General features: G+C 38.4%; 1 protein-coding gene across 3 annotated transcripts in view; it reads left to right on the top strand.

Annotated features, from left to right (window-relative positions):
• LOC105477317 (ADAM metallopeptidase with thrombospondin type 1 motif 3) overlaps window positions 1–12,439 on the top strand; it is a 281,319-nt gene extending 268,880 nt beyond the window's left edge. For all 3 annotated transcript variants that reach the window (XM_011733778.2, XM_011733777.2, XM_071093494.1), the window contains 3 exons: window positions 2,397–2,604; window positions 4,557–4,674; window positions 9,698–12,439. In XM_011733778.2, the coding sequence (XP_011732080.1) occupies window positions 2,397–2,604; window positions 4,557–4,674; window positions 9,698–10,266 (895 nt within the window). In that variant the 3' untranslated portion in view covers window positions 10,267–12,439. The remainder of the gene's footprint in view (window positions 1–2,396; window positions 2,605–4,556; window positions 4,675–9,697) is intronic.
• The last annotated feature ends 8,193 nt before the right edge of the window (window positions 12,440–20,632 follow it).

Genomic DNA, 20,632 nt, shown 5'->3' with positions numbered 1-20,632 from the left:
TTGTGGCAAATGACACAAACTTTTAAAAATATAAAATGGATATCTTTCATCTCTGGAAGATTTTCTCGTATTTGTTTTAATTCTCCTGTGTTCTTCAGTGTTCTTTCTTTCTGGGACATTTGTAGCTTGGATTTTCTCTCCTATTGTTCATTGTTGCACTTGCTGAGCCTTTCATTTTTGCTCTCATATCATCAATATTCAAGAGCTCTAGGTATTTCTTTTTCAAGGCATTTGATTTTTATTTCACAGATGCAATATATTCTTTTATCTCTTCTGGAATATCAAGGATTCATTCCCTGTTTCTAAATAATTTATTCTGAGTTCTTTTCTTCCATTTCTCCACACCCACTCCACCTCCATCATTTACGTTAGAGGATTTCCATGTGGTAATCCTGGGATGTTCATACGTGTATAAAAATGCAGGGTTTAGAATGCTGATTAGAAGTTTGCCTTACATTCGTAGCTGGTGGGCTCAACTATAGGGTGATGTGACTCAGCCATTTTATTAAAAGGCCTCAATTAATTGTATATTGAGGGCTTTTCTTATAAAATAGATTCCGTAGAGCAGAATCAATCTCTTCCCAGGGACTGTAAGCCAGTTTAAGTGCTGTTCTGGAAATGTTATGTGTATAGGTGTCTAAAGCGATCTCACCACATCACAGATGGATTTTTACATAATCTTCTGTTTTTACTATGGTTTCGTTCTCTCTTGATCGTGCCTATTGTATCCAGCTAAGTCTGGTTCACATTCTACAGAGGATAATAAATCGCATGTCTTCTGCATTAAAGGAGGGCAAATCACCCTGTATGGTTAAGAATCAGGGGGTCTAATTGCTTCCACACTGACTTTTCATTAGTTCTCCTGCTTTCAGTCTTGGCTTCACCCTTGTTTTCACAGCTCACGCTGTATCTAAGGCCTCTAATCCCTAAATGTTTCTAAAGTTCTACAGTGCAAGTCAGTTTGCTCATCACCTTATACTGCTGAATTGGACTTTATTCTTCCTAATCTGCTGAGTTAGTTTCCATATGTCCATCTGTTTTCTAGTTTCCTAAATTGTGTTGTTGTGACTTCCTCTCAAATTTCTTTGTCTTTCTAGATTTATAACATTTTTGTCATTTACTTTCATTCTGAGATCTTAGGAGGGAATGGAGGTAATCAGAAGTACCTATATCTGTGAAGTATATTGGTCTTCAAAAGAGACTCATCATTGAGGTCTTCAAAATTGAGCAAAATTCCTCAGTCCAGTTGTCGTGATACATTTTACCGCCAGTTTGACAAGCTAAAGCAGTCTTAAACTGTGAATACCAAAGATTGCCAAGGTTTTAGCATGGCTATATTTTGGTGCCTCTTATATATGGAGAGAAAAAAAAATGCAGAGGGAAAGTAACTTTGGAAAAGGCAAAGTTAATTTTAGCCTGAATTACATACAGACAGATTGCATAACCAGATGGAATCAATGGTGACAGCCCTTTGGGACTTGGTAACCATGTGTACTGGAGAACCGTGTGTAACGTCGTATCCACAGCTGATTTGGAAAGTGCTTGGGACAGTGACACTAGAATCTGGGAATGTCCCCTGGTAAATATTTTGGAAAATGCCTCTGGAAATACTGCTATCAGGTGCATTTGTGTGAACAGTTTTTACCCAGCCCCAATGCATACCACCCTTACCTCTTGTCAGGCCCAGTAAGGGTTAATAAGAAGAACTGCATTATCCAAATGATATAGGTATGTCAAGTAGCCTTCATAGCAACAACTGTAGAAATAAAACCGTCATATCAGTTAAAATATGTAAACATCAGTGAACTCTCTAGATTTTATAAAAATGTGCCTTCTTCCAACCCAGAAGAAGACATGAGGTTTACGCTCTGTAGAATGTGAACCAGACTTTTAACTGTGTATAATAGACATGATCAAGAGAGAAGGAAACCATAGTGAAAACAGAAGGTTATGTAAGCAAATCGTAAGTGTGTCTTAGCAAGCACTAGATAGATTCTGTTTTAAAAATTCACTGTCAGATGTTTAACACTGTTAGGAAATATGACTGAGAGTGAGTTGGTGCTATCCTTGAAAACTGCCTTCATGCCTGAATCTAATAGGGCAACTTTAAGATGAGTTTCAGAAACCCTCTGTAGATCATCTTTTTAGGAAAGGAGAAGGTTTCAGAGTCACTGAGAGGCAGAAAACAAAAAAATAGCAGGGCATTAAAAGTTCCAACCTGCTATTACTAAAAAGTGATCCATGATATCCATCTTTCCGAAACCACTTCCTGAACTGCAGTGTGCCCACTAGTTTGCAAGTCACTCAGAGAGCAGAAAAGTCTAGGCTTTGCGGGTGGGAATGTGTGCACTATACATACCAGTGATAATTTCAGTGTTAAACCCCCGCACCCACAGCTGGGTAGCAGAAGAATGGGAACACTGCACCAAAACCTGTGGAAGTTCTGGCTATCAACTTCGTACTGTACGCTGCCTTCAGCCACTCCATGATGGCACCAACCGCTCTGTGCACAGCAAGTACTGCATGGGTGACCGTCCCGAGAGCCGCCGGCCCTGTAACAGAGTGCCCTGCCCAGCGCAGTGGAAAACAGGACCCTGGAGTGAGGTAGGTGTGTGAATTCTGAGCATGCATATGTAAAGTGTGTGTGTAAGCATGTGTAGATATTTTAATTTGGCTTAAACATCAGTTAGGCTTTGTGTGAACTGAGAAACTACTGCATATTTTGTAATTACCTGGAGCTGTTAGGAAAAATTAATGCTTTAAAACAGCACCTGCACTTACGTTTAGTTGGTAGGGTCAAACCATGTTTATGTGTTTCGTAACATAGAGAAGAAGTCTGATAGATGACTGTTCTTTTGTCCAATATTTTTGTTGACTTCCCTGTTCCTTCAGGATAAATTCCAAACCCCTGATACTGAATGCAGGGCCCAGTACCATTTGGCACCGCACTAACTCCTTTTATTCTTTCTTCATTCCAACTCTTTGTCCCAGTTCAAGTAAACTTCCCACTGTTCCAAACAGACCATGCTTGTTTGAGTCTGCTACCTTTCAGCTGACTTGATAATCTCTCCTTCTCCACCACAGCTCATCTCCGTAGTCCCAATGACCACCTTCCAGGTGGTACCTTTCTTGGCAGTTCCTCCTCTACATCTGAAAGGCAGTGCAACTTAACTTTACCATGCTGTTCATGACAGAGTATTATAACTCTGATTCTTGAATCTGTATTTGCCACTAGCACACACATTTCTCAAAAATAGTGTGCCTGGTTTCCTCAGTACTCAGCTAGTGCTTAGCATACCTGTCCGGATGATGTTTGTTTGTTAATTGGTTGACTCCATGTTGCACTGTTAGCTATTACCACCTGTCTTAGATATTTCTAAAGACTCAAAATAAGAAATCTTGGGGTCATAGGAGAATCGTTTATAGGAGGAAAGGGCATCAAAAATCAGACAGAAAACTAATGAGGAAGTGGAGAGTAAGCCCAGAAAGGAAGAAACAAGCAAGTTGTCTTATCGATTTCTTGCTGCTTTAACAGAATACCACAGATCGGGTAATTTATAAAGAACAAAAGTTTATTTGGCATATGGTTCTGGAGGCTGCAAAGTCCAAGGGTATGGCACTGGCATCTGAAGAGGGTCTTCCTGTAGCTGAAGGCATCACATGGCAAGGAAGCATGCAAGAGAAACACAGAAGATCCTTCTCTCAGGAGCCCATTCCTGCAATAACTAACCCATTCTCAAGATAATAGCATTAATCTATGCCCATAAATCACCTCTGAGAGGTCCCACCTCTTGCAAGTCCCTCTCAACATTGTTACAGTGGCGGTTAAATTTCAACCTGAGTTTTGGAGGGGACATTCAAACCATAGTACAAGTACAGGTCACCCACATAGGACCGTAATGCTAACTCATATCAAAGTCTCAGTAGAAGTCCCTCCTCCATAGCACTTTCCTAGGGCCATTGCATGGAAGTTTCTGAGCTTAGTTTTGGAGCAGTAAAGATTTTCATTAGAGAAAAGAACTTAAGAACATGGAATAATAGTAGTTCCAAGGACGTTGAATTAACCATCCGAGGCAACTTATCAGTAAATTCTGCCATCTGTAAGAAAGAAGTGGGGACTTTCAATACCATGATTGGGTCCCTGAGAACAGACATCATCAACATTGTTTTTAGAAACTACAGCAGATGTTAATATTGTTATTAATCATGGCTTCTTTTGTAGGGAATGCTTACTAGGTACCAGGCATTTTGCTACTGCTTTATGCACATTGTTTTTTTTTTGCCTTCATTTAGTCCTAAAACAATCTTATAAGGCGGGTATCATTATCCCAGCTTTCCACCAGATAAGGAAGGTGAATCTTATATAGAAAAAACAATATGCCCAGGCCAGTAAATAATGGAGTCAGAATATAAACTCAGTAGTGTCTATCTTCAAAACCACTGTGCAGCATCACTTAATAGAGAACGAACTCTAGATCTGTGTGTCTGTGTGTGTGTGTGTATGTGCATGATCTTGGTGGAATAAATGTCTGTAACAACAGCCTTTGTCTCTGCAGTGTTCAGTGACCTGCGGTGAAGGAACGGAGGTGAGGCAGGTCCTCTGCAGGGCTGGGGACCACTGTGATGGTGAAAAGCCTGAGTCGGTCAGAGCCTGTCAACTGCCTCCTTGTAATGGTAGGTGTCACACCAATTGACTTCACTGCTCTGATGTTTTTAAACCTCGAAAAGCAGAATTTCCTTTTGAGAGAAGTTATAGAATTTATATTCGTTTACTGATAAATAACCAAAGGAAAACACCTGTGAAATATTAGTCCAATTCAGTTCTTTAAGATCAGCATTTGAGGCAATGTCCTACACTTTTTAATTATCATGACCACTATCGCCCTGCCATTTCTGGCTGGTGACGTTGGGGTGAGGGCTATGCTATGTATATGTAATGTCTATCAACTTGTGTTGCTCGTAGGAACAACTTAATTTTTCCTTGTTATATTTAACTATAACTTCACATCTTTATTAAAAGGCATAATTTTGCAACGGTTTTGAAATATTTTACTAAAATTATTCAATTTTGATGTGTGGGTAATGTCACTCCACTCTAAAACCATTTCCAATAACCGTCTATCCACAGAGTAACTTCAAACAGACACGTTGCACATAGGATAAAGTTAAGCGTTTGCCTGACCTACCAACTTGCTGTATGGCAAAAGCAGGGTTTATTGTCTTTATTTAGTCAATTTGCTATTTTAAAACAGCAAAATGGGGCCGGGTACGGTGTCTCATGCCTGTAATCCCAGCACTTTGGGAGGATAAGGTGGGTGAATCACCTGAGGTCAGGAGTTCAAGACCCGCCTGACCAACATGGTAAAACACTGTCTCTACTAAAAATACAAAAATTAGCTGGGCGTAGAGGAGCATGCCTGTAATTTCAGCTACTTGGGAGGCAGAGGCAGGAGAATCACTTGAACCCAGGAGACAGAGGTTGCAGGGAGCCGAGATCGTGCCACTGCGCTCCAGCCTGGGTGACACAGTGAGACTCCATCTCAAAAACTAAGTAAATAAAACAAGCAAAATGTATTGGATCGTTTCTGTCTCTATCACTGTCTCCTTCTGCCTCCATTTCCATAGCTCTCTGTCCACATCTGTCTCTATCCTGCACTCGCTCATCTGTGTCTCCATTTGTGCTCCTCTGTCTCTCTCTTATTTTGGGTGTCTGTCTTGCTGTTTCTGATGAGCTGTCACCTGCTGCCTGTATGTGGCTCACTTTCTGTGTCAGTCACACATGCTTTTTCTAGTCCTTACTCTTTCTTCTTGCTCTCCTTCCCTCTCCCTGTCCTAGTCTCCCTGGCTCTACTTTCTGTCGTTCTTTTTCCCTCTCATCATCTCTCTCCTTCTGCCTCTTCCTGACTGTCTCTTCCCCCTCTTTCCTTATTCCGTATGTTTGTCTCTCTTTCTCTCCCATTTTCTCTTTCTCAGTGTCCTCCCGTCCGTCCACCTTCTCCCTTTCTCTTACTTTATCCTCCCCTTCCTGCCCAACTTCCTGTGTCTGTCTCTGTTTCTCCTTCTCTTCCACCTCTCTCTCTCTCTCTCCCCCCACCCCCCACCCCCGGTCTCTTATCTCCTCCATTGCCTTAGTCTGTTCTAGCTGCTATAACAAAATACCTGAGGCCGGGTAATTTATTTAAAAAAATTATTGCTCAGAGTTCTAAGTCTAGATGTCCATGATCAAGGCATCAGCAGATTTAGTGTCTAGTGAGGGCTTCCTAGATGATGCCTTATTGTTCCGTCTGCATGTGGTGAAAAGGGCCAAGGAGCTCCCTTGATTCTCTTTTATAAGGGCACCAATTCCATTCATAAGTGCTTCACCCCGATAGCCTAGTCACCTCCCAAAGGCCCCACCCTGTTAGTACCATCTCCTTGAGGATTAGGTTTCAACATTCAGACCATACCCACCTTTTTCCTCTCCTTCTTACAGCTCTTTTTCTCTACTCCTCCATCTTTCACTCCTTGTGTCTGTCTCTTTCTCCTCCTATCTTTCTCTTCCTAGCCCCTCCACTGACCTGTCTTTGTCTCTTCCTGTCTCATTTTCTCTCCCCAAGTCTCTCTCTCACTGCCCTCATCTGTTTACTGCATTCTCTCTTCCCTTATATTTTCTTCTCCTCCCTTGTTTTCCTAGCCCACCCATCCGCCTCCACCACAACCTTTCTCTTAAATGCAGTTCTGCTAAATCCATGCCAGTGACAAATGTGGACATTGTTTTCACACATTAGAAGACTCAGGACTAAAGAAGTTGCTTTGTGCTTGGCCTCCAACACCATAAGACAGACATTGATTGAATATTGACATCTGCTGAATGGTGCTTTTTGTCAAGAAAATTGGCAAAGCACTATCTTGTCAAATGTTTTATTTTTTGAAGAAATTTCAGGCTTTAAGTCTTTAACCCTTATACATTATTTCATTATAAATTTCATTTGAAATATGTTATAGCAAGAACATATCTGACCATGTGGGGGAGACATAGGACTTATATATTTAATCATTTTACTTTGGAAAGTATTGATATATGTAAAAGCTCAAAATACAAATCAAAACCAAAAGAACACACTTTACTCAGAAGTTTTAACATACACTGTCACCATAATATTTTATTCTTATGTAGTTATTCCTGTTAAGAGGCTACCATTCTGTGAGTAAGCTTTATCGATCTTGGAGCTGGTACAGCTGTGTATTTCTACAGATGTGCCCAATGGTTAGCAAGAATTTTCTTGATATTGCTTCTTTAGGCAGAAGAAATTGTTTTGAATATAAAACCAAGGAGCTAATAAGATAGCTTAACTATTTTAGTGATTTCATATCCCTTTAGTTGTTCTGTTGTTCTGAAATCGAAGCCCAAAGGTCAATCCTAAGAGTTCCAAATGGTCACATGTGTCTACCATATTTCAAGTAAAATAAGTAATACTTTCTACCAGAATCTCAAACTGCTATTAGGATCAAATGGCCTTTTGAGACCATGTGTGAATCTCTTTTCCAGAACCTCTTATAATGATTTGGGGGTGGAACGAGAAGTCTGAAACGTTTCCTTAATTTTTTTTTAATTGATTGTTTTTTTATGTGACTCCATATTTTGATTGTACCATTTTTTTTGCCTATAAGCTCTTCCCATTTATCAGTAGGCAAATTACCATAAGGTTAATGTATTCCTTTGCTCACATTTTTCTCAGAATATCTCTCCCATTTCCTCCTCCACACAAAAGTATATTCTGGCCCTAATGAAACCCAGGTTATGAACAGGACTCTGCAATGCCAAAGTGCTCACACTTAGAAATGGGAGACCTTTGGTTGGACTTGTTCTCTAACTCAGAGAAAATAGGTCATACTTCCAAGAGGGGCCTCTGAAGAGGGGTGATGAGGGAAAGGAGTTAGGGGAAAAAGAGAGTTCAAGGTCAAATAAGGTCCTCTCCTCTTAAGACCTATAGCCTGACACATATAGAAAGAAGACGTTTTCTTATTTTGAGATATAAGTTTTAAAAAAAAGTAAATCACACATGAAGAGAAATTAATATTTAAGGTGAAACCCATTAATATAATGCACAGACATGTATAACATAATTGGATGATGACCTAGCTTATATGAATATTCAGCCACATTATACCATATAATAGACCTGCACATATCAAGCATGTATGAGTCATTTCACAATTTGGGAAGTGGAGATAGTATTACAGCTCATTGTTGGTAATTTTAGTCCTCTATTGGCTTTGCCAACTGACTCTCTTTTTTTTGTTTCAAACTTTAGAAAAAGGATTTTTCAATTTTTGGGGAGTTACGTAGCAGGTTTTTTTCTTAGCAATATAGTATTACCCAATAATACACTGTAATTTTAAGTGATTCTATTACATAAATGCCACAATCGACAGTTCTTTGCATTTATTCTTTGGACATGGATCAGTGTTTCTGTGTTGCACATCTGCAGGGATGCTACTCTATGCACTGGTTCTGTTATCAGAGAGGCACAGGATATGTCTTTATTTCATAACGTATACCCAGGATGACTAAAACTACGCACAAGTTAACATTTTTTATGATTGGATTTGGATTATCTGAAATCCAAATATTGTAACCTGGAATCAATAAAATTTTAAAGTAATAAAAAAATGTGTACACATGCAGTATGAAATGTTTTAGAAGTGTTACTTTAGATGTTATCAAGTGTTTTATGAGTATTACTTTAGTATTTTTTAGACCAAGTGCTGTCAATTCAATGAAATTACATTTTATGAGTGTTACTCAGTATCCTTCAAACATAAAGTACTGTCAATTAAATAAAATTAAGTGTAAGAACCATGAATTATTCATAAGAAATTTGGCATACTTTACCCAAATTTGTGCATTCAGATAACAAATAATCTGAGAATATTCAATGATAAACATGAAACTATTTTATTCAAACTGGATAATTTTTTTTTTGAGACGAAGTCTCGCTCTGTCGCCCAGGCTGGAGTGCAGTGGCATGATCTCAGCTCACTGCAAACTCCGCCTCCTGGGTTCACGCCATTCTCCTGCCTCAGCCTCCCGAGTAGCTAGGACTGCAGGTGCCCACCACTGCGCCCGGCTATTTTTTTTTGTATTTTTAGTACATACAGGGTTTCACCGTGTTAGCCAGGATGGTCTCAATCACAAACTGGAGAATTTTTTAAAATCAAGATGGTATTTTGATTATTCTTTGGAGAATACCTTTGTAAGATTTGTTTTGTTTTTATAAGTGTTCAGTATTTATTTTGATTTCACATTTTAACATAATGTAGGGAGTACCCTCTGAGAAAGTCAGAAATACCATAAAATAAAAATACAGATGCCCCTTTGCATCCTAAAAATTTAACCACAACGTTAAATAAATTCTCTTTGCCCATTCTAAAAACAGATATATGTTCCTACTTGGAGAAAAAAATACGCTGTGTGGTCTGAAGACTTCTGGTGGAAATATTACAATAATGATCATCACAAGGACTTTGTAGATAAAGAACTATTTATTTTAGTGAATTCATTCTAATGTTCTTATTTTTAATGCAAAAGCCTGTGTGGATCACTCCCATTGGTGTCAGATTGCACTTAAATGTTTTTACATTCATTAAAAATTTTTCCTCCTTTCATTTTATGTTTAGATGCATGTGTTGGTTTATTTTCTTTTTATTTTTGCAGATGAGCCATGTCTGGGAGACAAGTCCATATTCTGTCAAATGGAAGTGTTGGCACGATACTGCTCCATACCAGGTTATAACAAGTTATGTTGTGAGTCCTGCAGCAAGCGCAGTAGCACCCTGCCACCACCATACCTTCTAGAAGCTGCTGAAACTCATGATGATGTCGTCTCTAACCCTAGTGACCTCCCTAGATCTCTAGTGATGCCTACATCTTTGGTTCCTTATCATTCAGAGACCCCTGCAAAGAAGACATCTTTGAGTAGCATCTCTTCGGTGGGAGGTCCAAATGCATATGCTGCTTTCAGGTCAAACAGTAAACCTGATGGTGCTAATTTACCCCAGAGGAGTGCTCAGCAAGCAGGAAGTAAGACTGTGAGACTGGTAGCCACACCATCCTCCCCACCCACCAAGAGGGGCCACCTCAGTTCAGCTTCACAAATGGCTGCTGCTTCCTTCTTTGCAGCCAGTGATTCAATAGGTGCTTCTTCTCAGGCAAGAACCTCACAGAAAGATGGAAAGATTATTGACAACAGACGTCCGACAAGATCATCCACCTTAGAAAGATGAGAAAGTGAACCAAAAAGGCTAGAAACTAGAGGAAAACCTGGACAACCTCTCCTCCCCATGGTGCATATGCTTGTTTAAAGTGGAAATCTCTATAGATCGTCAGCTCATTTTATCTGTAATTGGAAGAACAGAAAGTGCTGGCTCACTTTCTAGTTGCTTTCATCCTCTTTTGTTCTGCATTGACTCATTTACCAGAAATCATTGGAAGAAAGCACCAAAGATTATTAAAGAAAAAAAATATGTTGCTAAGTTTGTGTTGGTCGCTCTCTGAAGCAGAAAAGGGACTGGAACCAATTGTGCATATCAGCTGACTTTTTGTTTGTTTTAGAAAAGTTAAAGTAAAAATAAAAAAGAGATACCAATGGTTTACACTTTAACAAGAAATTTTGGATATGGAACAAAGAATTCTTAGACTTGTATTCCTATTTATCTATATTAGAAATATTGTATGAGCAAATTTGCAGCTGTTGTGTAAATACTGTATATTGCAAAAATCAGTATTATTTTAAGAGATGTGTTCTCAAATGATTGTTTACTATATTACATTTCTGGATGTTCTAGGTGCCTGTCATTGAATATTGCCTTGTTTGACATTCTATAGGTTAATTTTCAAAGCAGAGTATTACAAAAGAAAGTTAGAATTACAGCTACTGACAATATAAAGGGTTTTGTTGAATCAACAATGTGATACGTAAATTATAGAAAAAGAAAAAAATCACAAAAGCTATAGATATACAGATATCAGGTTACCTATTGCCTTCTATACTTATAATTTAAAGGATTGGTGTCTTAATACACTTACGGTCACAGGGATCAATGAATAGTAAATGAACTCGTGCAAGATAAAATTGAAACCCTCTTTCCGGGACCTCAGTAGGCACTGTTGAGGTGTCCTTTGTTTGTGTGTGTGTGTGTTTCTTTTTTAATTTTCGCATTGTTGACAGATACAAACAGTTATACTCAAGGTACTGTAATAATCGCAAAGGAAAAAGTTTTGGGATAACTTATTTGTATGTTGGTAGCTGAGAAAAGTATTATCAGTCTAGAATTGATATTTGAGTATAGTAGAGCTTTGGGGCTTTGAAGGCAGGTTCAAGAAAGCATATGTCAATGGTTGAGATATTTATTTTCCATGTGGTTCCTGTTCAAATGTTCACAACCACAATGCATCTGACTGCAATAATGTGCTAATAATTTATGTCAGTGGTCACCTTGCTCACAGTAAAGCCAGAAATGCTCTCTCCAGGGAGTAGATGTAAAGTACTTGTACATAGAATTCAGAACCGAAGATATTTATTAAAAGTTGATTTTTTTTCTTGATAGTATTTTTATGTACTAAATATTTACACTAATATCAATTACATGTTTTGGTAAACTAGAGAGACATAATTAGAGGTGCATGCTTTGTTCTGTGCGTAGAGGAGACATTTAAGCAAACTACTATAGCCAACTCAAAAGCTAAAACTGAACTAATTTGATGTTATGCAAACATCTTGCATTTTTAGTAGTTGATATTAAGTTGATGACTTGTTTCCCTTCAAGGAAACATTAAATTGTATGGACTCAGCTAGCTGTTCAATGAAATTGTGAATTAGAAACATTTTTAAAAGTTTTTGAAAGAGGTAAATGCGTCATGAATTACATGTAAATGAGAGGAGATAGTGTTATCAGCATAATGATTTTGAGGTCAGTACCTGAACTGTGTAAAAATATATTATGCAAACTAAAACGTAGATAAATTAAACTCTCAAAGCACAGAATGTGCAAGAACTTTTGCATTTTAATCATTGTAAACTAACAGCTTAAACTATTGATTCTATACCTCTAAAGAATTGCTGCTACTTTGTGCAAGAATTTTGAAGGTCAAATTAGGCAAATTTCAGATAGTAAAACAATCCCTGAGCCTTAAGTCTTTTTTTATTTTTCCTAAAAATGCCCATAGAATAAAATTCTCTCTAGTTTACTTGCGTGTGCATACATCTCATCCACGGGGGAAGATAAGGATGGTCACACAGTTTCCATAAAGATGTACATATTCATTATTATAATTCTGACCTTTGGGCTTTCTTTTCTACCAAGCTAAAAATTCCCTTTTATCAAAGTGTACACTACTGATGCTGTTTGTTGTATTGAGAGCACGTAGCAATAAAAATGTTAACAAAATATAGATCTGGCTCTATCTAGATTTTATCATTAGATTCATCATGGTGTGATGGAAAAGTGTATTTCCTCTTACACAGTGAAATGGCATCAAATTTATTTGCTCAAGTGACTGTCTCCTGTTTTCACATCATGGTATATTACAATGATTTTTTAAAAAAACAAAAACAAAATAAGAGGTGGCTTTTTGGTTAAATCTGTCTCATAGAACTATGAAGAAGATGAGTAAAGATAGTGACCATGCTAGTATTTCAGAGAAGGAAATGGTTACCTTCTGTTTTTAAAATCTGCAACCTCTGAGTGATTTTTAAATAAAAGCTTTCCATTAATTTTGAACCTTCATTACCTGAGAATTGGCAGAAACACATTACTCAAGACTCAGGAGTCTGGGGAGGCAGGAACCATCACAGTGCAAGGCCTTTTGGTATGGAATAAACAAATGGTGCTAAAATTACAAATCTGCACAAAGAACAAGTCTTTCAGATGAGATATTTGGAGACTTACAAGATGCTAACTCCCACTAGTAGTTCAAGGTAAAAACAAACTTCTCATGGTGGAAGATACAGAGCCAGTAGGTCTGCTTTCTATTCCTGAAACAAAATGACAAGATTTCTAAACTTCTCAGGAAGTTATGATACTCTGGTTAAGTGTATGAGCAGTACAATCAGACTGCTGGTTTACCTCCTGGTTCTACAGTCAACCAATGGTGACTTGGAGGAGTGACTTAATGTGACTAAGCCTCACTTGTTTTATATGTAAAATGAAGATGATAACACTACATACATCATAAAGCTGTTTGAGCAAACAAAAATTGAGAATCCTGGAAAAACACAGTCCCTCATGGGATAGACATTAAGTGTTGGGTAAAAGATTGCCATTGTTATTTTCTCCAGAATATCTATTTTTAAAAAATTTATCTTGTGATGCGTGATCAACAAACTTCAAAGGATTCAATTTGAATATTTTAAACCAAGGAAACGATTTCCACAAAGTCCTTTCTGCCCAAAAGTATCCCATGTTCCCGAAAGAATGTTGAATACAAGAATAGAAGCAGAGAGTTGCATGAACTATGTATATAATGCAACAGGTTTTTCATAATAGGCACAACCTGGCAAATGACTCCAAAGATTAAGGCAACTGTTTTTTCTATGGTGGCATCATGCACTACAAGATATTGTCCTCAGACTTGCTGCCACCAAGTCAATCCTCTTCTCTTGATTACAGACTCTCTGGGACCTAGAGAAGGGGCTCTGGGTCTTATATGCCAAGGGAAGAAGGGCTCATATATACCCTTTAATCGTAATTGAACTATAGACATTCTGTCCCTGGACAAACAAAAAAAATCTATTTTGTATTCATTAGTACCTAGAACTGTGCCCTGCCCATTGTACAAACTTTGCAACTATATCATCTACTACATTCTGTAAAATCTCTGCTGCCGAAAACAGATTTCTCGGAGTTATGACTGTGTATCCCCTCTGTTTTTAGACTTTTTCTGTCTCTGTTAACTTATTTGACAGAAACAGGAACTAGCTAGTGTTGAACTGGAAAGGATCTTTAGATATTATCTAGCCTAGCACTCTTCCTTTTCCAGGAATAGGATTAGGACCCAAAGGTGATGTCTCCAAAATCTCATTTGTGAATTTGGATAGAACTGGGATTAGAAGAGAGATTAGTACTCCAACTTTCAGTTCATTTTTTCTCTCATAGCTAGGACCCATCTATTCTATAAAAATAAGGGACTCCAATGAAAGGAAAGTCAATTATCCCAAGATCAGCAAGTATCTATGTGATCATCCTAAAGAAGAGAGCCAAAGTGTGCATCTTGACAGATAAAATGTGAAGGTCTAAGACTGAAGTACTTTGCACTTCCAAATGAACCTGCTGCAACCACCATATAACCCCGAAATACGTCCAGCTATATGCTAGGGACATCTTCATTTGTTTATATTGGCAACAGGAATGAGTTGTATTTCTATAGCCTTTTCAGAAGACCTGTCCAAAATATTCTGGTTTTGTTTGGAGGGGGGCATTGCAACCCTCATTTTTACATCTCAGATGTTGCATGGTGTGTGGAGATAGCAACATAGCATCTAGTGGAATGCTTTAGTTAATTTCCACAATGTTCCTAACATGGAGATTCACTTGTCAGAAGCAGCAGCCAGTCTGATTCCATCTGCTTTTGCTCTGAGTTTTCATGACCATTAGAAATGTTCTTGAATGATGTGAGTGATCTGGATAAATAGTCTCTTTAGCCATATAGCCAAGTGCATTATTTTCTTCCCTTCATATTTGTTCTTCTGACTTGAATCTTTGGTGTTTTCTTACATACATTTATTAAATTTACAAGCAGACCCAGGTCTGCATCATCATACAAGGAAGGATCAAACTTGCTTGAATCTGTTTCTGCTTCACGACCCACTTTCTGATCTCCTTTCTTCACCACCAAACTTTTCAAGGGACTGGATTACATTCTCTGCCTCTCCTCTTTCCCGCCCTTACCAGCATTCACTCTGGGGCCCACTGCATCCTGTATTCTACCCCAAGCACACAACAGAAGAACCACTCTCAAAAGTCATTTCTAATTGCTCCTTCTCACTTTAAGAATTCATGGATTCAACAAAATTTTATTGTGCTCTGATTGTGTGCCAGGCAGCATTCCAGGTGCTTATAATACGGTACTGAGAAAATAATGAAAATTCCTGCTGTCCTATAGAGGGTACATTGTAGTGGAAAAAACACAGCAAACAGCAATCATCATGCATGGCTTTGATATCAAGTACGTTAAAACGTGATTAAGAAGAGCAAAGTGCAGTACTGAGTGGGAGAGTAGTGGTAGACTCATTTAGAGGGTGAAAAACTTGAAGGAAGTAAGAAAATTATTTCTACCATCTCTGGGGAAGAACATTCCAGGAAAAAGCAGCATCCAGTGCAAAGGCCCTAAAGTGCAATATGTCTGGTAAGTGCAAGGAACAGCAATAAGGACAGTGAAGTGGATATAAGTATTTGATGGGGTCACTAGGAGAAGATAAAAGAGAAGTAAGAGGTGAGAAATCACACACAATCTCATGGGTTAGTATAAAAACTCTGGCCTTTATTTTTCCCAGATTCTCTCCAGCATTACATGGCCTTGGTGAAAAGAACCCGGGATTTTGTCTCATGCAACTTGGGTTTAAATCCTGTCTTCCATTCATGAACCCGTAGGACTTGTCTCTTTAGTATATAGTTCCCTCATCTACAAAGTGGAATGAAAGTATTATCTGACAGACTTCTAGTGTGAATCAAATGAGCTCATGTCCCTAAAAATGTATTTTTAAGGATACTATTACAGTTGATTTCATTATAAATTTTTATATTATAGACTTTGCCATTGTACAGTCTGGTATTATATAATTTATGTGTCAGATGGAACTTTGTAGGATATCCAGGGAAAACACCCTCATTCTCAGTCCCATTGGCTGGCTCCTCCATCTTTCATGACCTCTTATAAAGTTAATTCCAAATCTCCATGAGTAAGCCTTCACATCTATACCAAACCACAAACACATTCCCACGTGTCTGCTGAACATCTTACCTCTGCTGTCACAACGTGCTTCGGCACTTCTGACAACCAAGTGATTACTACCTTTCCAAGAAACCTAGGTCTTAGTCCTGTGTTCCGTGTTGCTCATTAAGCACAGCCTTACCAAGAACCAGCCACACTTTTTCACTATCATTCTTTTCTTTGTCTTTTACTCTGCATATATAATCAGCTCCCTTGTTCTGTTTATTTCACTTCTAAAATGACTCTTGTCTCTGTTCCCTCTTTTTTGTCCCTGTTGTCTCCCCCTAGTCCACATTAGGCTTTGTCTGGAACTCTCATAATTGCCTTGTGATTGTCTCAGTCTCTGGGGTCTTCTCCAATATTATACTCACCCTGCCCTCAGATTTTCTTGTGTGTGTGTGTCACTATCCTATTCAAGCCATGCCATGCCAAACCAAATAGTATCTATGTTTTCTCTTTTTCATATTTCATGGTCTTCACTCCACTTTTTATACTCCTAGTTCACAAATCCCATCCCAGATATTTCTGTTTTTTTATCCTTGTTGTCCCACATAAAACTAACCCTAGCCTCTTAAGTCCCTATAAAATGAATTCCTTTCTCCTCCGCCATCTTTGTGAATTTGGTTTTAGAGAAAGAAAGGACCATTTCTCAATCTTTGTATAGTCTTGCACTCTTAGTAGATATTTGTTGAATAAGTGAACAAATAATTTCTTACCCATTCATTATAATAGACTCAACTTTCTTTCATCTCCTATCGTTTTCACTTACTTTTCCATGTGGTGTTTTCTTCTTACAAGAAGAAAGTAGATTTGCCTGACCAAGGACAACTAGCTTGTCAACTCCAGTTCAGGTTATTATTTCCAAGAGGCAAGTTATTAATAAAATAGTTAAGAAACCTAGTTCCCATATTACATGGAAGTTTACAACCCTTATTTTGATCACATTATTAGACTTCTTAAACTACTAGATGAAAAAGAAAAGAATCTATACTGTTGTAGTCACTTATACATGTCGAGAGTCAGGGTGATTGGAAGAGAAACAATTTAAAGTTTATATCGTAGCTTGGCAGAAATTTCCAAATGCAGTGAGAAAGTGTGGTGATCTTATCTAGTCTCCTGTCTTTAAATACCATCTATTGGCTGAAAACTCCCAAAAGTATTTCTCTACCCCATATGTTCTCTTGAATTCCAGACTCATATTTAAAACTACTTACTTGACATTTCCAGTTGGATGACTAGCAGAAATTTATAGCCTAAAAAGTCCAAATTTGGACTCCTATTTTTCCACTTTACTGGCCTGGCCCCCAACCCACCTTATCCAGAATTTTTATTCCTTCCAGCATCTCAGTATCAAACCATGGAATTACCCATGAATCTTTGTATTAGTTTTCCATTGTTGCTATAACAAATTACCATAAACTTAATGGCTGAAACAACACAAATATTATCTTACAGCTCTGTAGGTCTGATACAGGTCCCACTGGGATAAAATTAAAGTGTCAGCAGGGCTGAATTCTCTTCTGGAAGCTCCAGTGGATAATTCATTTCCTTGCCTTTACTGAGTTCTAGCAGCTGCCTATATTCCTTGGCTTGTGGTCCCTTCTTGTTTTGGCACAATTTCTACTTGAATCATCTGACTAAATGTCAATGCACTATATCTCTTCTTAACTACATAGGTACCTAAAGAAAAGACTTATGTGCATTCTCACACATCACCCATATATAACATACATCCTTTAAAGGCAGAGACATTTAATGGAAGAAATGGCACACATATTTGTCATTGTGTACAGTGAAACAATTAGACACCCAACTTTAGCATTCATGGAACATATCATGGTTGTGAATTGTATGACTGAACTGAAGCTGATGTTTCTAGCGGAACCTCTGTGAAGAACGGTCTAAAGCCCTGCCCATTGACTTTTCCATTTGAATAGGTCATTAAACAGTTATACTGTAGAATATTTACCTTCCCAAGCCAGATATGCCACATGAATATTCTCAATTGAAAAAGAAAATAGAAACTTTCCAAGGTACTCTCTTATAGTTAGCTTAGCACTTTGTTATTCAAATATATACTCATTAAATTTAACACACACACTCCTAGAGTTTATTCCTCTGTTATTACACAAATGTATTTTGAGCTTTAAGAATATATTGGATAATTTATAAGTGTATGAAAACATTTCAAAGTTTATAATAATATTCTAAGCTTGTGGTGGTTCACATCTGTAATCCCCTCACTTTGGGAGGCCGAGGCAAGTTGATCACTTGAGGCCTGGAGTTCAAGACCAGCCTGACCAACATGGTAAAACCCCATTTGTACTAAAAATAGAAAAATTAACCAGGCATGGTGATATGCACCTGCAGTCCCTGCTACTCAGGCGGCTGAGGCACAAGAATTGCTTGAACCTGGGAGGGGAGGTTGTAGAGAGCTGAGATCATGCCACTGTACTCCAGCCTGGGTGACAAAGTGAAACTCTGTTGAAAGAAAGAAAGAGATAGAGAGAAAAAGAGAGAGAGAGAGAAAGAGAGAGAGAGAGGGAGAGAGAGAGAAAGAAGGAATTAATTCACAATCAATTAATTTACTCAAAATCCGTAAGTAGCTGATCATAGCTATAATGAGCAATAATCTCTGAAAAAAGCTTTAGAAAACCTGAGGTTCCTATTTCAACATGTCTATAAGTATTTAGGTTTTTGCTTTCTTCACCCTGGGTTCTCTGTGCTACCTAATTCCTGTTATGCAGTTTAAAATCCTAAAGTAGCATTTGAAGTCCTCCATGATTCAGAAGATAGTGAAGGTGAATTACAGTCCCAGGAAGTCAGACATTTCCAGAGTGAACTCTACTGCATTTTCACACGCCTCAAGGCCAAATATCTTCTAGCTATTACACCACATTTAAAAATCTAGGATTCATCCCCTAGTAGTGTGTGCTTGACATTTGTCTAGCTCTTCGTCTGAAGTGTAATACACAGAACACCTGTATGCTCAACCTGATCTGTGCAGCTTCTCTCCACCTTCTCATCTGTCTGTGAGCTGCCTCCCCACTGAGGACACTGCTTCTCCCGTGTCTCTCAGGTGGGTGCTGGATATTATCTTCCACATGGCTTAGTATCACAGGGCCTAGAAGTAGATAGGTATCTTCCAGGACCTCATTGCTGCTGCCAGGTTATTTTAACCTCCTCCAGTATAAAACGTCCGGCTGTGAGTATACACTCTTCACTACTCCTCTTGTTTCAGTCATCTTCACACTCCCCGCAACTCCCCTCCCAAGACACTACTATCAATTCTTGAAGAGAATAGCTTACCATTACTCTCTTCACCAGTACCCCTATAATTCTCGGTGATTTTAATATTCTCATTGGCAATTCTTCCCATATCGTGGTCTCTCCATTCCCAGAGCCCCCTACTTCAATGATCTCACTGTGCATCTTACTTCAGGCCATGGTCTCTGAGAAGTAGTCTGTTCCATGCCTATTTTCTAGCTTCTGGTCACCAGCAATCCTTGGCATTCCTTGCTCGCCCATGCATTACTCTAACGTATGCCAGTTTTGACATAGCATCTGCCTGTGTGTTTCTCTGTCTCTGTGTCTCTTTTTCTCTTCTAAGGACATCAGCCATTGGATTAGAGCCTACCCTAATCCAGTATGATCTCATTTTAACTAATTATGTCTGCAAAGACCCTATTTCCAAATAAAGTCAAATTCTTAGTTTCCAGTTGGACATTAATTATTGGAGAACATTATTCAAACTAGTGCACCACCAAATTCTTCTTCTCTTCTAGTATACTAGAGCAATTGTTCCTCCTTCTACTTGTGGTCTAGATTATACTTACTCCCACATTTTCCAGGGTGTTCTTTTATTTTTCTCTTGAATAATTAGCCTTTGCCTCTTATCTCTACTATTATCATAGAAATACATTTTAGTGTCTTTCATACTAAAGATTTACTTGATCCCACATTCTCAGCAACTTCTACCATCCCTTTATTTGTCTGTTCTTCTTTATAGACAAAATTTTCAAAAGAATTGCCTATACATGTTGTCTTCATTTCCTCATTGCTCATCTCTCTTCTTTACCATAGTTGTTTCCACCCCAATCCTCTTCTGAAATTGATCATGTCAAAAAAGTCCCAAGTGACCTCCTGTATTAGTCAGGGTTCTCCAGAGAAACAGATTCATTATAAGAAATTGGCTCACACAATGATAGAGGCTGGCAAGTCTAACTACAGCCTGGTCTGACAGACTGGAAACCCAATGCTATACTTCCACTTTAACAGCAGTTTGCCATAGAGCCAGTGTGGATAAGCCAATGTTGCAGATGCAGGCCAAAGGCGGTCTGCTGGAGAATCTGCTCCTACTTGAGGGAAGCTGGTCTTTTTGTTCTATCCAGGCCTTCAACCGAATGAAAGAAGCCCACTGACATTATGAAAGGCAATCTGCTTACCTCAAAGTCCACCAATTTAAATTATTCTCATCCAAAAATACTCACAGAAACACCTAGAATAATGTTTGACCAAATATCTAGATACCTCTTGGCCTACCCACATCAGCACATAAAATTAACTGTCATGCTGCCATATTGTCAAATCGAATGAATATTTAGTTGCCTTCATATTATACATCATGGCAGCAGCATTTTAACATAGTTCATTACTATCTGA

This window comes from Macaca nemestrina, chromosome 3 (assembly GCF_043159975.1).
Source record: "Macaca nemestrina isolate mMacNem1 chromosome 3, mMacNem.hap1, whole genome shotgun sequence".
Classification (NCBI taxonomy): Eukaryota; Metazoa; Chordata; class Mammalia; order Primates; family Cercopithecidae; genus Macaca; species Macaca nemestrina.
The sequence above is the reverse complement of the archived record's forward strand: the minus strand, read 5'-3'. Positions and strand labels throughout refer to the sequence as shown.